Source organism: Mustelus asterias, unplaced genomic scaffold (assembly GCF_964213995.1).
Source record: "Mustelus asterias unplaced genomic scaffold, sMusAst1.hap1.1 HAP1_SCAFFOLD_1633, whole genome shotgun sequence".
In the NCBI taxonomy this organism is placed as follows: Eukaryota; Metazoa; Chordata; class Chondrichthyes; order Carcharhiniformes; family Triakidae; genus Mustelus; species Mustelus asterias.
Window position 1 is genome coordinate 1 of NW_027591578.1, and position 13,689 is coordinate 13,689.

General features: G+C 66.7%; 1 protein-coding gene across 1 annotated transcript in view; it reads right to left on the reverse strand.

The window, feature by feature from the left end:
• Window positions 1–1,117: 1,117 nt before the first annotated feature.
• The window catches only part of LOC144488525 (uncharacterized), a gene marked incomplete at its 3' end in the record, with an annotated part of 74,455 nt that continues 61,883 nt past the window's right edge, over window positions 1,118–13,689 (reverse strand). Inside the window, exons 2-3 of the mRNA XM_078206572.1 lie at window positions 10,985–11,113; window positions 1,118–2,125 (exon numbers count right to left, since the gene is read on the reverse strand). Coding sequence (XP_078062698.1) covers window positions 1,118–2,125; window positions 10,985–11,113 — 1,137 coding nt within the window. The remainder of the gene's footprint in view (window positions 2,126–10,984; window positions 11,114–13,689) is intronic.

A 13,689-nucleotide genomic window follows, 5' to 3' on the forward strand; every position in this document is an offset into this window, starting at 1 on the left:
CCTGGAACATTGAGCTGCCAGTCCTGTCCCTCCCTTAGCCATGTTTCAGTAATTGCTATAATATCCCAGTCCCATGTACCCATCCATGCCCAGATTCATCTGCCTTGCCCGTCAGGCCTCTTGCATTGAAATAAATGCAGTTTAATCTGGACTTCCCTTGCTCTCTGTCCTGCTTTTGCCTGATCTGTCTGGTACTAGGATTACTGACACTGCCGTTACTATTTAATGTGCTCTCTTTAACTTCCGTGCTGTTTTTAATCTTCTCTTCTGTCTCCCATAGGTTCAAGGTGAGGGGCAGGAGCTCTCGGAGGGACTGTGGGAAAAACGCTTTTACCCAGAGGATGGTGAGGGTCTGGAATGCGCTGCCTGGGAGGGTGGTGGGGGCGGGATGCCTCACATCCTTTAAAAAGTACCTGGATGAGCACTTGGCACATCAGAACATTCCGGGCTATGGGCCAAGTGCTGGAAGATGGGATTAGGTGGGAGTTCAGGTGTTTTTAATGTGTCAGTGCAGACTCGATGGGCCAAAGGGCCTCTTGTACACTGTATGAATCTATAGAAGAGCAGAGGGATGTGGGAGAATGCGGGGGGGGGGGGGGGTGCATTCCCTTCCCCACCCTGTTCCCCCCCCCCCCACACCAGCCCCCTGCCCATCCCCCCGCCCCCCTCCCCCTGTCCATCCCCATCCCGTCCCCCCCTCCCCCACACCAGCCCCCCACCCATCCCCCCTCTCCCCACCCCGTCCCCCCTCCCCCACACCAGCCCCCTGCCCATCCCCCCTCCCCCCCTCCCATCCCCCTTCTCCCCGCCCCGTTCTCCCTCCCCCACGCCATCCCCCCTCCCTCACGCCATCCCCCCTCCCCCACGCCGTCCCCCGACACCCCTCCCCACACTGTCCCCCCTGCCACCCCCTCCCCTTCTCCCCGCGCCGTCCCCCCTGCCACCCCCTCCCCCGCCCCGTACCCCCCTCCCCCGCCCCGTACCCCCCTCCCCCGTGCCGTCCCCCCTGCCACCCCCTCCCCGTACCCCCCCCCCCCGCCCCGTACCCCCCTCCCCCGTGCCGTCCTCCCTGCCACCACCCTCCCCCTGTACCCCCCGCCCCCACACCGAGACCTACTTCTTGTTGCTGTTGCTGTGTCTGGCAGGGTTTCTTTAGCAGCCCCAGCTCTTGTGTCTGCCTCTCGAGGTTTCCCTCCAGTTCCTCCTGCTGCTTCTCCAATCCCTCAGCATGGCAACACGGACCCTCGCTTTGCCAGCTCTTCCCACTGGGCTCCTCCTGGGCCTGGGCACCAGCTCCCTGGACCTTGGACAATGCCCACCGCCTCCCGGGCCTGTGGTGAAAGGCCTTTCTCCTCCAGCTGGTACCTGGCACCTCCCTCTCTGCCACGCCGCACTGCCCCTCACGGCTGGTACCTGGGATCTCACTCTCTGCTGTGCCGCACTGCCCCTCTTGGCCTGTCCCCGTGTTAACATGCTCCGGCCCCGTGTTTACACGCTCCGTCCCCGTGTTTACACGCTCCGTCTCCGTGTTTACACGCTCCGTCTCCGTGTTTACACGCTCCGTCCCCGTGTTTACACGCTCCGTCTCTGTGTTTACACGCTCCGTCCCCGTGTTTACAAGCTCCATCTCCGTGTTTACACGCTCCGTCTCCGTGTTCACACGCTCCGTCCCCGTGTTTACACGCTCCGTCTCCGTGTTTACACGCTCCGTCCCCGTGTTTACACGCTCCGTCCCCGTGTTTACACGCTCCGTCCCCGTGTTTACACGCTCCGTCATGCCACACTGCCCCTCCTGGCTGGTACTGCTGCCCAATCGATGTGAGTCACAGACTCGCTGCAGTTTATTTTTACAACACCAGACGCTCTCAGAGTCTGAAGGCTTCATCTCCTCAGGGCTGTGCTTGCGTTTAACTCTCCCAGCCTCCTTGTTCCCTGTACTGCTTCCCATTGCTGGCTCTTCCACTGTGGTTGGCAGCATCTTCTGATGCCATGCTAAGCGGTATAGATACTCTGCCTGTTCCTTGCTGTGCAGTGGCACACCCAACTGGATCAGGTCTCCTTCTTTCAAAGGATAAGCTTGCAGCGGCTCAACGCGCTTCCCGTTGACCCAAACTCCATTCAAACTCTACAACAGAAAGAGAACAGGTCACAGAGAGGGGGAGCCCCTCACAGCACCCACACAGAGCCCGGCGCCCACGCAGCGCCCGCCCTGGCACCCACGCAGCGCCCGGCCAGGCCCCCACGCAGCGCCCGGCCAGGCCCCCACGCAGTGTCCGCTCCGCCCCGGCACCCACACAGAGCCCGGCGCCCACGCAGCGCCCGCCCCGGCACCCACGCAGCGCCCGGCCCGGCCCCCACGCAGCGCCCGGCCCGGCACCCACGCAGCGCCCGCCCCGGCCCCCACGCAGCACCCACACAGAGCCCGGCGCCCACGCAGCGCCCGCCCCGGCACCCACGCAGCGCCCAGCCAGGCCCCCACGCAGCGCCCGGCCAGGCCCCCACGCAGCGCCCGGCCAGGCCCCCACGCAGCGCCCGGCCAGGCCCCCACGCAGTGTCCGCTCCGCCCAGCACCCACGCAGCGCCCGCCCAGCACCCACGCAGCGCCCGCCCAGCACCCACGCAGCGCCCGCCCAGCACCCACGCAGCGCCCGCCCAGCACCCACGCAGCGCCCGCCCAGCACCCACGCAGCGCCCGCCCAGCACCCACGCAGCGCGCGCCCAGCAGACACGCAGCGCCCGCCCAGCACCTACGTAGCGCCCACCCAGCACCCACGCAGCGCCCGCCCAGCACCCACGCAGCGCCCGGCCCGGCCCCCACGCAGCGCCCGCCCAGCACCCACGCAGCGCCCGGCCCGGCCCCCACGCAGCGCCCGCCCAGCACCCATGGAAGGTGATGGGCCTTGCAGTAAGGCGAGTGTGGAGGGAGGGTGATGGGGCCTCGCAGTGAGGCGAGGGAGGGTGGTGGGGCCTCACAGCGAGGTGAGGGAGGGTGATGGGGCCTCACAGCGAAGTGAGGGAGGGTGGTGGGGCCTCACAGCGAGGTGAGGGAGGGTGGTGGGGCCTCACAGTGAGGTGAGGGAGGGTGGTGGGGCCTCACAGTGAGGTGAGGGAGGGTGATGGGGTATCGCGGCGAGGCCTCACAGTGAGGTGAGGGAGGGTGATGGGGTATCGCGGCGAGGCCTCACAGTGAGGTGAGGGAGGGTGATGGGGTATTGCGGCGAGGTGAGGGAGGGTGATGGGGCCTCTCTGGGGCGAGGTGAGGGAGGGTGGTGGGGCCTCGCGGCGAGGTGAGGGAGGGTGATGGGGCCTCGCGGCGAGCTGAGGGAGGGTGATGGGGTATTGCGGCGAGGTGAGGGAGGGTGATGGGGCCTCTCTTGGGCGAGGTGAGGGAGGGTGGTGGGGCCTCGCGGCGAGGTGAGGGAGGGTGATGGGGCCTCGCGGCGAGCTGAGGGAGGGTGGTGGGGCCTCTCTGGGGCAAGGTGAGGGAGGGTGGTGGGGTATCGCGGTGAGGGAGGGTGGTGGGGCCTCGCTGGGGCGAGGTGAGGGAGGGTGATGGGGTATCGCGGCGAGGTGAGGGAGGGTGATGGGGCCTCTCTGGGGCGAGGTGAGGGAGGGTGGTGGGGCCTCGCTGGGGCGAGGTGAGGGAGGGTGGTGGGGCCTCACAGCGAGGTGAGGGAGGGTGATGGGGCCTCTCTGGGGCGAGGTGAGGGAGGGTGATGGGGTATCGCGGCGGGGTGAGGGAGGGTGATGGGGCTTCTCTGGGGCGAGGTGAGGGAGGGTGGTGGGGCCTCGCTGGGGCGAGGTGAGGGAGGGTGGTGGGGGCCTCACAGTGAGGTGAGGGAGGGTGAAGAGGCCTCGCGGTGAGGGAGGGTGGTGGGGCCTCACAGTGAGGTGAGGGAGGGTGGTGGGGCCTCTCTGGGGTGAGGTGAGGGAGGGTGGTGGGGCCTCACAGTGAGGTGAGGGAGGGTGATGGGGCCTCTCTGGGCGAGGTGAGGGAGGGTGGTGGGGCCTCACAGTGAGGTGAGGGAGGGTGGTGGGGCCTCACAGTGAGGTGAGGGAGGGTGGTGGGGCCTCTCTGGGCGAGGTGAGGGAGGGTGGTGGGGCCTCTCTGGGGTGAGGTGAGGGAGGGTGATGGGGCCTCACGGCGAGGTGAGGGTGGGTGGTGGGGCCTCGCGGCGAGCTGAGGGAGGGTGGTGGGGCCTCGCGGTGAGGTGAGGGAGGGTGGTGGGGCCTCGCGGCGAGGTGAGGGAGGGTGAAGAGGCCTCGCGGCGAGGTGAGGGAGGGTGGTGGGGCCTCTCTGGGGTGAGGTGAGGGAGGGTGATGGGGTATCGCGGCGAGGTGAGGGAGGGTGGTGGGGCCTCGCGGTGAGGTGAGGGAGGGTGGTGGGGCCTCGCGGCGAGGTGAGGGAGGGTGAAGAGGCTTCGCGGCGAGGTGAGGGAGGGTGGTGGGGCCTCTCTGGGGTGAGGTGAGGGAGGGTGATGGGGCCTCACAGTGAGGTGAGGGAGGGTGATGGGGCCTCACAGTGAGGTGAGGGAGGGTGCTGGGGCCTCTCTGGGCGAGGTGAGGGAGGGTGGTGGGGTATCGCGGCGAGGTGAGGGAGGGTGGTGGGGCCTCTGTGGGGCGAGGTGAGGGAGGGTGATGGGGCCTCTCTGGGGCGAGGTGAGGGAGGGTGATGGGGCCTCGCGGCGAGGTGAGGGAGGGTGATGGGGCCTCTCTGGGGCGAGGTGAGGGAGGGTGATTGGGCCTCGCGGCGAGGTGAGGGAGGGTGATGGGGCCTCTCTGGGCGAGGTGAGGGAGGGTGATGGGGCCTCGCGGCGAGGTGAGGGAGGGTGGTGGGGCCTCGCGGCGAGGTGAGGGAGGGTGATGGGGTATCGCGGCGAGGTGAGGGAGGGTGATGGGGCCTCGCGGCGAGGTGAGGGAGGGTGGTGGGGCCTCTCTGGGGCGAGGTGAGGGAGGATGATGGGGCCTCTCTGGGCGAGGTGAGGGAGGGTGATGGGGCCTCTCTGGGCGAGGTGAGGGAGGGTGAAGAGGCCTCGCGGCGAGGTGAGGGAGGGTGGTGGGGCCTCTCTGGGGTGAGGTGAGGGAGGGTGATGGGGCCTCACAGTGAGGTGAGGGAGGGTGATGGGGCCTCACAGTGAGGTGAGGGAGGGTGCTGGGGCCTCTCTGGGCGAGGTGAGGGAGGGTGGTGGGGTATCGCGGCGAGGTGAGGGAGGGTGGTGGGGCCTCTCTGGGGCGAGGTGAGGGAGGGTGATGGGGCCTCTCTGGGGCGAGGTGAGGGAGGGTGATGGGGCCTCGCGGCGAGGTGAGGGAGGGTGATGGGGCCTCTCTGGGGCGAGGTGAGGGAGGGTGATTGGGCCTCGCGGCGAGGTGAGGGAGGGTGATGGGGCCTCTCTGGGCGAGGTGAGGGAGGGTGGTGGGGCCTCGCGGCGAGGTGAGGGAGGGTGGTGGGGTATCGCGGCGAGGTGAGGGAGGGTGATGGGGCCTCGCGGCGAGGTGAGGGAGGGTGGCGGGGCCTCTCTGGGGCGAGGTGAGGGAGGATGATGGGGCCTCTCTGGGCGAGGTGAGGGAGGGTGATGGGGCCTCTCTGGGCGAGGTGAGGGAGGGTGATGGGGCCTCTCTGGGGTGAGGTGAGGGAGGGTGGTGGGGCCTCACAGCGAGGTGAGGGAGGGTGATGGGGCCTCTCTGGGGCGAGGGGGTGAGGGAGGGTGGTGGGGCCTCTCTGGGGCGAGGTGAGGGAGGATGATGGGGCCTCTCTGGGCGAGGTGAGGGAGGGTGATGGGGCCTCTCTGGGCGAGGTGAGGGAGGGTGATGGGGCCTCTCTGGGGTGAGGTGAGGGAGGGTGGTGGGGCCTCACAGCGAGGTGAGGGAGGGTGATGGGGCCTCTCTGGGGCGAGGGGGTGAGGGAGGGTGGTGGGGCCTCTCTGGGCGAGGTGAGGGAGGGTGATGGGGCCTCTCTGGGCGAGCTGAGGGAGGGTGGTGGGGCCTCTCTGGGCGAGGTGAGGGAGGGTGGTGGGGCCTCGCGGCGAGGTGAGGGAGGGTGATGGGGCCTCTCTGGGCGAGGTGAGGGAGGGTGGTGGGGCCTCTCTGGGCGAGGTGAGGGAGGGTGATGGGGCCTCTCTGGGCGAGCTGAGGGAGGGTGGTGGGGCCTTGCGGCGAGGTGAGGGAGGGTGGTGGGGCCTCTCTGGGGCGAGGTGAGGGAGGGTGATGGAGCCTCTCTGGGGCGAGGTGAGGGAGGGTGGTGGGGCCTCGTGGTGAGGGAGGGTGGTGGGGCCTCTCTGGGCGAGGTGAGGGAGGGTGATGGGACGTCGCGGCGAGGTGAGGGAGGGTGGTGGGGCCTCTCTGGGCGAGGTGAGGGAGGGTGATGGGGCGTCGCGGCGAGGTGAGGGAGGGTGGTGGGGCCTCTCTGGGCGAGGTGAGGGAGGGTGATGGGGCCTCTCTGGGCGAGGTGAGGGAGGGTGATGGGGCGTCGCGGCGAGGTGAGGGAGGGTGGTGGGGCCTCTCTGGGCGAGGTGAGGGAGGGTGGTGGGGCCTCTCTGAGCGAGGTGAGGGAGGGTGGTGGGGCCTCTCTGGGCGAGGTGAGGGAGGGTGATGGGGCCTCTCTGGGCGAGGTGAGGGAGGGTGATGGGGCGTCGAGGTGAGGGAGGGTGGTGGGGCCTCTCTGGGCGAGGTGAGGGAGATGGTGGGGCCTCGCGGCGAGGTGAGGGAGGGTGATGGGGCCTCGCGGCTTTACCTGGTTGTCTGTGACGGTGCACTGCCTCTCTGGGCGAGGTGAGGGAGGGTGATGGGGCCTCTCTGGGCGAGGTGAGGGAGGGTGATGGGGCCTCACAGCGAGGTGAGGGTGGGTGGTGGGGCCTCTCTGGGCGAGGTGAGGGAGGGTGGTGGGGCCTCTCTGGGGCGAGCTGAGGGAGGGTGATGGGGCCTCTCTGGGCGAGGTGAGGGAGGGTGATGGGGCCTCGCGGCGAGGTGAGGGAGGGTGATGGGGTATCGCGGCGAGGTGAGCGAGGGTGGTGGGGCCTCGCGGCGAGGTGAGGGAGGGTGATGGGGCCTCTCTGGGGCGAGGTGAGGGAGGGTGATGGGGCCTCGCGGCGAGGTGAGGGAGGGTGGTGGGGCCTCTCTGGGCGAGGTGAGGGAGGGTGATGGGGCCTCGCGGCGAGGTGAGGGAGGGTGGTGGGGCCTCTCTGGGCGAGGTGAGGGAGGGTGATGGGGCCTCGCGGCGAGGTGAGGGAGGGTGATGGGGCCTCGCGGCGAGGTGAGGGAGGGTGATGGGGCCTCACAGTGAGGTGAGGGAGGGTGGTGGGGCCTCTCTGGGCGAGGTGAGGGAGGGTGATGGGGCCTCGCGGCGAGGTGAGGGAGGGTGGTGGGGCCTCTCTGGGCGAGGTGAGGGAGGGTGGTGGGGCCTCTCTGGGGCGAGCTGAGGGAGGGTGATGGGGCCTCTCTGGGCGAGGTGAGGGAGGGTGGTGGGGCCTCTCTGGGCGAGGTGAGGGAGGGTGGTGGGGCCTCTCTGGGCGAGGTGAGGGAGGGTGGTGGGGCCTCTCTGGGCGAGCTGAGGGAGGGTGATGGGGCCTCGCGGCGAGCTGAGGGAGGGTGATGGGGTATCGCGGCGAGGTGAGGGAGGGTGGTGGGGCCTCTCTGGGCGAGCTGAGGGAGGGTGATGGGGCCTCTCTGGGGCGAGGTGAGGGAGGGTGATGGGGCCTCTCTGGGGCGAGGTGAGGGAGGGTGGTGGGGCCTCTCTGGGGCGAGGTGAGGGAGGGTGGTGGGGCCTCTCTGGGGTGAGGTGAGGGAGGGTGGTGGGGCCTCTCTGGGTGAGGTGAGGGAGGGTGGTGAGGCGTCTCTGGGCGAGCTGAGGGAGATGGTGGGGCCTCTCTGGGCGAGGTGAGGGAGGATGGTGGGGCCTCTCTGGGGCGAGGTGAGGGAGGGTGATGGGGCCTCGCGGCGAGGTGAGGGAGGGTGGTGGGGCCTCTCTGGTCGAGGTGAGGGAGGGTGATGGGGCCTCGCGGCGAGGTGAGGGAGGGTGGTGGGGCCTCTCTGGGCGAGGTGAGGGAGGGTGATGGGGCCTCGCGGCGAGGTGAGGGAGGGTGATGGGGCCTCGCGGCGAGGTGAGGGAGGGTGATGGGGCCTCACAGTGAGATGAGGGAGGGTGGTGGGGCCTCTCTGGGCGAGGTGAGGGAGGGTGATGGGGCCTCGCGGCGAGGTGAGGGAGGGTGGTGGGGCCTCTCTGGGCGAGGTGAGGGAGGGTGGTGGGGCCTCTCTGGGGCGAGCTGAGGGAGGGTGATGGGGCCTCTCTGGGCGAGGTGAGGGAGGGTGGTGGGGCCTCTCTGGGCGAGGTGAGGGAGGGTGGTGGGGCCTCTCTGGGCGAGGTGAGGGAGGGTGGTGGGGCCTCTCTGGGCGAGCTGAGGGAGGGTGATGGGGCCTCGCGGCGAGCTGAGGGAGGGTGATGGGGTATCGCGGCGAGGTGAGGGAGGGTGGTGGGGCCTCTCTGGGCGAGCTGAGGGAGGGTGATGGGGCCTCTCTGGGGCGAGGTGAGGGAGGGTGATGGGGCCTCTCTGGGGCGAGGTGAGGGAGGGTGGTGGGGCCTCTCTGGGGCGAGGTGAGGGAGGGTGGTGGGGCCTCTCTGGGGTGAGGTGAGGGAGGGTGGTGGGGCCTCTCTGGGTGAGGTGAGGGAGGGTGGTGAGGCGTCTCTGGGCGAGCTGAGGGAGATGGTGGGGCCTCTCTGGGCGAGGTGAGGGAGGGTGGTGGGGCCTCTCTGGGGTGAGGTGAGGGAGGGTGGTGGGGCCTCTCTGGGGCGAGGTGAGGGAGGGTGGTGGGGCCTCTCTGGGCGAGGTGAGGGAGGGTGGTGGGGCCTCTCTGGGCGAGCTGAGGGAGGGTGGTGGGGCCTCTCTGGGCGAGCTGAGGGAGGGTGATGGGGCCTCTCTGGGGCGAGGTGAGGGAGGGTGGTGGGGCCTCTCTGGGCGAGGTGAGGGAGGGTGATGGGGTATCGCGGCGAGGTGAGGGAGGGTGGTGGGGCCTCTCTGGGCGAGGTGAGGGAGGGTGGTGGGGCCTCTCTGGGCGAGGTGTGGGAGGGTGATGGGGTATCGCGGCGAGGTGAGGGAGGGTGGTGGGGCCTCTCTGGGCGAGGTGAGGGAGGGTGGTGGGGCCTCTCTGGGCGAGGTGAGGGAGGGTGGTGGGGCCTCTCTGGGCGAGGTGAGGGAGGGTGGTGGGGCCTCTCTGGGGCGAGGTGAGGGAGGGTGATGGGGCCTCTCTGGGTGAGGTGAGGGAGGGTGGTGGGGCCTCTCTGGGCGAGGTGAGGGAGGGTGATGGGGCCTCGCGGCGAGGTGAGGGAGGGTGGTGGGGCCTCTCTGGGCGAGGTGAGGGAGGGTGATGGGGCCTCGCGGCGAGGTGAGGGAGGGTGATGGGGCCTCGCGGCGAGGTGAGGGAGGGTGATTGGGCCTCACAGTGAGGTGAGGGAGGGTGATGGGGCCTCTCTGGGCGAGGTGAGGGAGGGTGATGGGGCCTCGCGGCGAGGTGAGGGAGGGTGGTGGGGCCTCTCTGGGCGAGGTGAGGGAGGGTGGTGGGGCCTCTCTGGGGCGAGCTGAGGGAGGGTGATGGGGCCTCTCTGGGCGAGGTGAGGGAGGGTGGTGGGGCCTCTCTGGGCGAGGTGAGGGAGGGTGGTGGGGCCTCTCTGGGCGAGGTGAGGGAGGGTGGTGGGGCCTCTCTGGGCGAGCTGAGGGAGGGTGATGGGGCCTCGCGGCGAGCTGAGGGAGGGTGATGGGGTATCGCGGCGAGGTGAGGGAGGGTGGTGGGGCCTCTCTGGGCGAGCTGAGGGAGGGTGATGGGGCCTCTCTGGGGCGAGGTGAGGGAGGGTGATGGGGCCTCTCTGGGGCGAGGTGAGGGAGGGTGGTGGGGCCTCTCTGGGGCGAGGTGAGGGAGGGTGGTGGGGCCTCTCTGGGGTGAGGTGAGGGAGGGTGGTGGGGCCTCTCTGGGTGAGGTGAGGGAGGGTGGTGAGGCGTCTCTGGGCGAGCTGAGGGAGATGGTGGGGCCTCTCTGGGCGAGGTGAGGGAGGGTGGTGGGGCCTCTCTGGGGTGAGGTGAGGGAGGGTGGTGGGGCCTCTCTGGGGCGAGGTGAGGGAGGGTGGTGTGGCCTCTCTGGGCGAGGTGAGGGAGGGTGGTGGGGCCTCTCTGGGCGAGCTGAGGGAGGGTGGTGGGGCCTCTCTGGGCGAGCTGAGGGAGGGTGATGGGGCCTCTCTGGGGCGAGGTGAGGGAGGGTGGTGGGGCCTCTCTGGGCGAGGTGAGGGAGGGTGATGGGGTATCGCGGCGAGGTGAGGGAGGGTGGTGGGGCCTCTCTGGGCGAGGTGAGGGAGGGTGGTGGGGCCTCTCTGGGCGAGGTGTGGGAGGGTGATGGGGTATCGCGGCGAGGTGAGGGAGGGTGGTGGGGCCTCTCTGGGCGAGGTGAGGGAGGGTGGTGGGGCCTCTCTGGGCGAGGTGAGGGAGGGTGGTGGGGCCTCTCTGGGCGAGGTGAGGGAGGGTGGTGGGGCCTCTCTGGGGCGAGGTGAGGGAGGGTGATGGGGTATCGCGGCGAGGTGAGGGAGGGTGGTGGGGCCTCTCTGGGCGAGGTGAGGGAGGGTGGTGGGGCCTCTCTGGGGTGAGGTGAGGGAGGGTGGTGGGGCCTCTCTGGGCGAGGTGAGGGAGGGTGATGGGGCCTCTCTGGGGTGAGGTGAGGGAGGGTGATGGGGCCTCTCTGGGCGAGCTGAGGGAGATGGTGGGGCCTCTCTGGGTGAGGTGAGGGAGGGTGGTGGGGCCTCTCTGGGCGAGGTGAGGGAGGGTGATGGGGCCTCTCTGGGCGAGGTGAGGGAGGGTGGTGGGGCCTCTCTGGGCGAGGTGAGGGAGGGTGATGGGGCCTCTCTGGGCGAGGTGAGGGAGGGTGGTGGGGCCTCTCTGGGCGAGGTGAGGGAGGGTGGTGGGGCCTCTCTGGGCGAGCTGAGGGAGATGGTGGGGCCTCGCGGCGTTACCTGGTTGTCTGTGACGGTGCACTGCCTCTCTGGGGTGACCTGAAATGAACAATGATTGCGCGAGATCATCAGGGGACAGTTTCTGGCCAACAGCCTGTGAGTGACGTCAAGCCCACGACCCACAGTGACCTGAAACACAGAAGCCGTTTGCCCAATCAGGTGGCTGACAGAATCCAACTGCAGAAATAATCGGGAGACAGATTATTATTTGAATGGGTGTAAATTGAGAGAGGCGGATACTCAGCGAGACCTTGGGGTCCTCGTGCATCAGTCGCTGAGAGTAAGCGCGCAGGTACAGCAGGCAGTGAGGAAGGCAGATGGTACATGGGCCTTCATAGCGAGAGGATTGGAGTATCGGGATAGGGAGGTTTTGCTGCAATTGTACAGGGCGTTGGTGAGGCCACACCTGGAGTATTGTGTGCAGTTTTGGTCTCCTTATCTGAGGAAGGATGTCCTTGCTGTAGAGGGAGCACAGCGAAGGTTTACCAGGCTGATTCCTGGGATGGCAGGTCTGTCATATGAGGAGAGACTGAGTCAGTGAGGATTATATTCACTGGAGTTTAGAAGAGTGAGAGGGGATCTCACAGAAACTTATAAAATTCTAACAGGGTTCGACAGGGTAGATTCAGAAAGAATGTTCCCGATGGTGGGGGGAGTCCAGAACTAGGGGTCAGAGTTTGAGGATAAGGGGTAAACCTTTTGGAACTGAGGTGAGGAGAGATTTCTTCACCCAGAGGGTGGTGAATGTGTGGAATTCACTCCCACAGAAAGTAGTTGAGGACAAAACATTGTCTGATTTCAGGAAGAAATTAGATTTCGCTCTTGGGGTGAAAGGGATCGAGGGATATGGGGGGAAGGGGGGGATCAGGATATTGAATTCGATGATCAGCCATGATCAGAATGAATGGTGGAGCAGGATCGAGGGGCCGAATGGCCTCCTCCTGCTTCTAGATTCTGTGGAATGACATTCTGAGATTAACTGGAGGAAAAGGCGGCAATTCCCCCCCGATCCCACAATCAACATCATCAAAAGCCTCTGGTCCAGCCTCACAGCGCGGTCCACACAAACCTTGCTGCATTTAACACAGATGCTGCATTCAATTCGTCACCACATTCAAAACATTCCTCATTGGCCGGGGAGTACAATGGACATCCGGTGCCCCTGAAAACCAACAGCACAGCGACACAGTGCGGTTAGCACACTGCCAGGTACACACGGCACAGTGTGGTTAGCACACTGCCAGGTACACACATCACAGTGTGGTTAGCACACTGCCAGGTACACACGGCACAGTGTGGTTAGCACACTGCCAGGTACACACGGCACAGTGTGGTTAGCACACTGCCAGGTACACAGGGCACAGTGTGGTTAGCACACTGCCAGGTACACACGGCACAGTGTGGTTAGCACACTGCCAGGTACACAGGGCACAGTGTGGTTAGCACACTGCCAGGTACACACGGCACAGTGTGGTTAGCACACTGCCAGGTACACAGGGCACAGTGTGGTTAGCACACTGCCAGGTACACACGGCACAGTGTGGTTAGCACACTGCCAGGTACACACGGCACAGTGTGGTTAGCACACTGCCAGGTACACAGGGCACAGTGTGGTTAGCACACTGCCAGGTACACACGGCACAGTGTGGTTAGCACACTGCCAGGTACACACGGCACAGTGTGGTTAGCACACTGCCAGGTACACACATCACAGTGTGGTTTGCACACTGCCAGGTACACACGGCACAGTGTGGTTAGCACACTGCCAGGTACACAGGGCACAGTGTGGTTAGCACACTGCCAGGTACACACGGCACAGTGTGGTTAGCACACTGCCAGGTACACACGGCACAGTGTGGTTAGCACACTGCCAGGTACACACGGCACAGTGTGGTTAGCACACTGCCAGGTACACAGGGCACAGTGTGGTTAGCACACTGCCAGGTACACACGGCACAGTGTGGTTAGTACACTACCAGGTACACACGGCACAGTGTGGTTAGTACACTGCCAGGTACACACGGCACAGTGTGGTTAGCACACTGCCAGGTACACAGGGCACAGTGTGGTTAGTACACTGCCAGGTACACAGGGCACAGTGTGGTTAGTACACTGCCAGGTACCCAGGGCCCAGTGTGGTTAGCACACTGCCAGGTACACAGGGCACAGTGTGGTTAGCACACTGCCAGGTACACAGGGCACAGTGTGGTTAGCACACTGCCAGGTACACAGGGCACAGTGTGGTTAGTACACTGCCAGGTACCCAGGGCCCAGTGTGGTTAGCACACTGCCAGGTACACACGGCACAGTGTGGTTAGCACACTGCCAGGTACACAGGGCCCAGTGTGGTTAGCACACTGCCAGGTACACAGGGCACAGTGTGGTTAGCACACTGCCAGGTACACACGGCACAGTGTGGTTAGCACACTGCCAGGTACACAGGGCACAGTGTGGTTAGCACACTGCCAGGTACACAGGGCACAGTGTGGTTAGCACACTGCCAGGTACACAGGGCACAGTGTGGTTAGCACACTGCCAGGTACACACATCACAGTGTGGTTAGCACACTGCCAGGTACACAGGGCACAGTGTGGTTAGCACACTGCCAGGTACACAGGGCACAGTGTGGTTAGCACACTGCCAGGTACACAGGGCCCAGTGTGGTTAGCACACTGCCAGGTACACAGGGCACAGTGTGGTTAGCA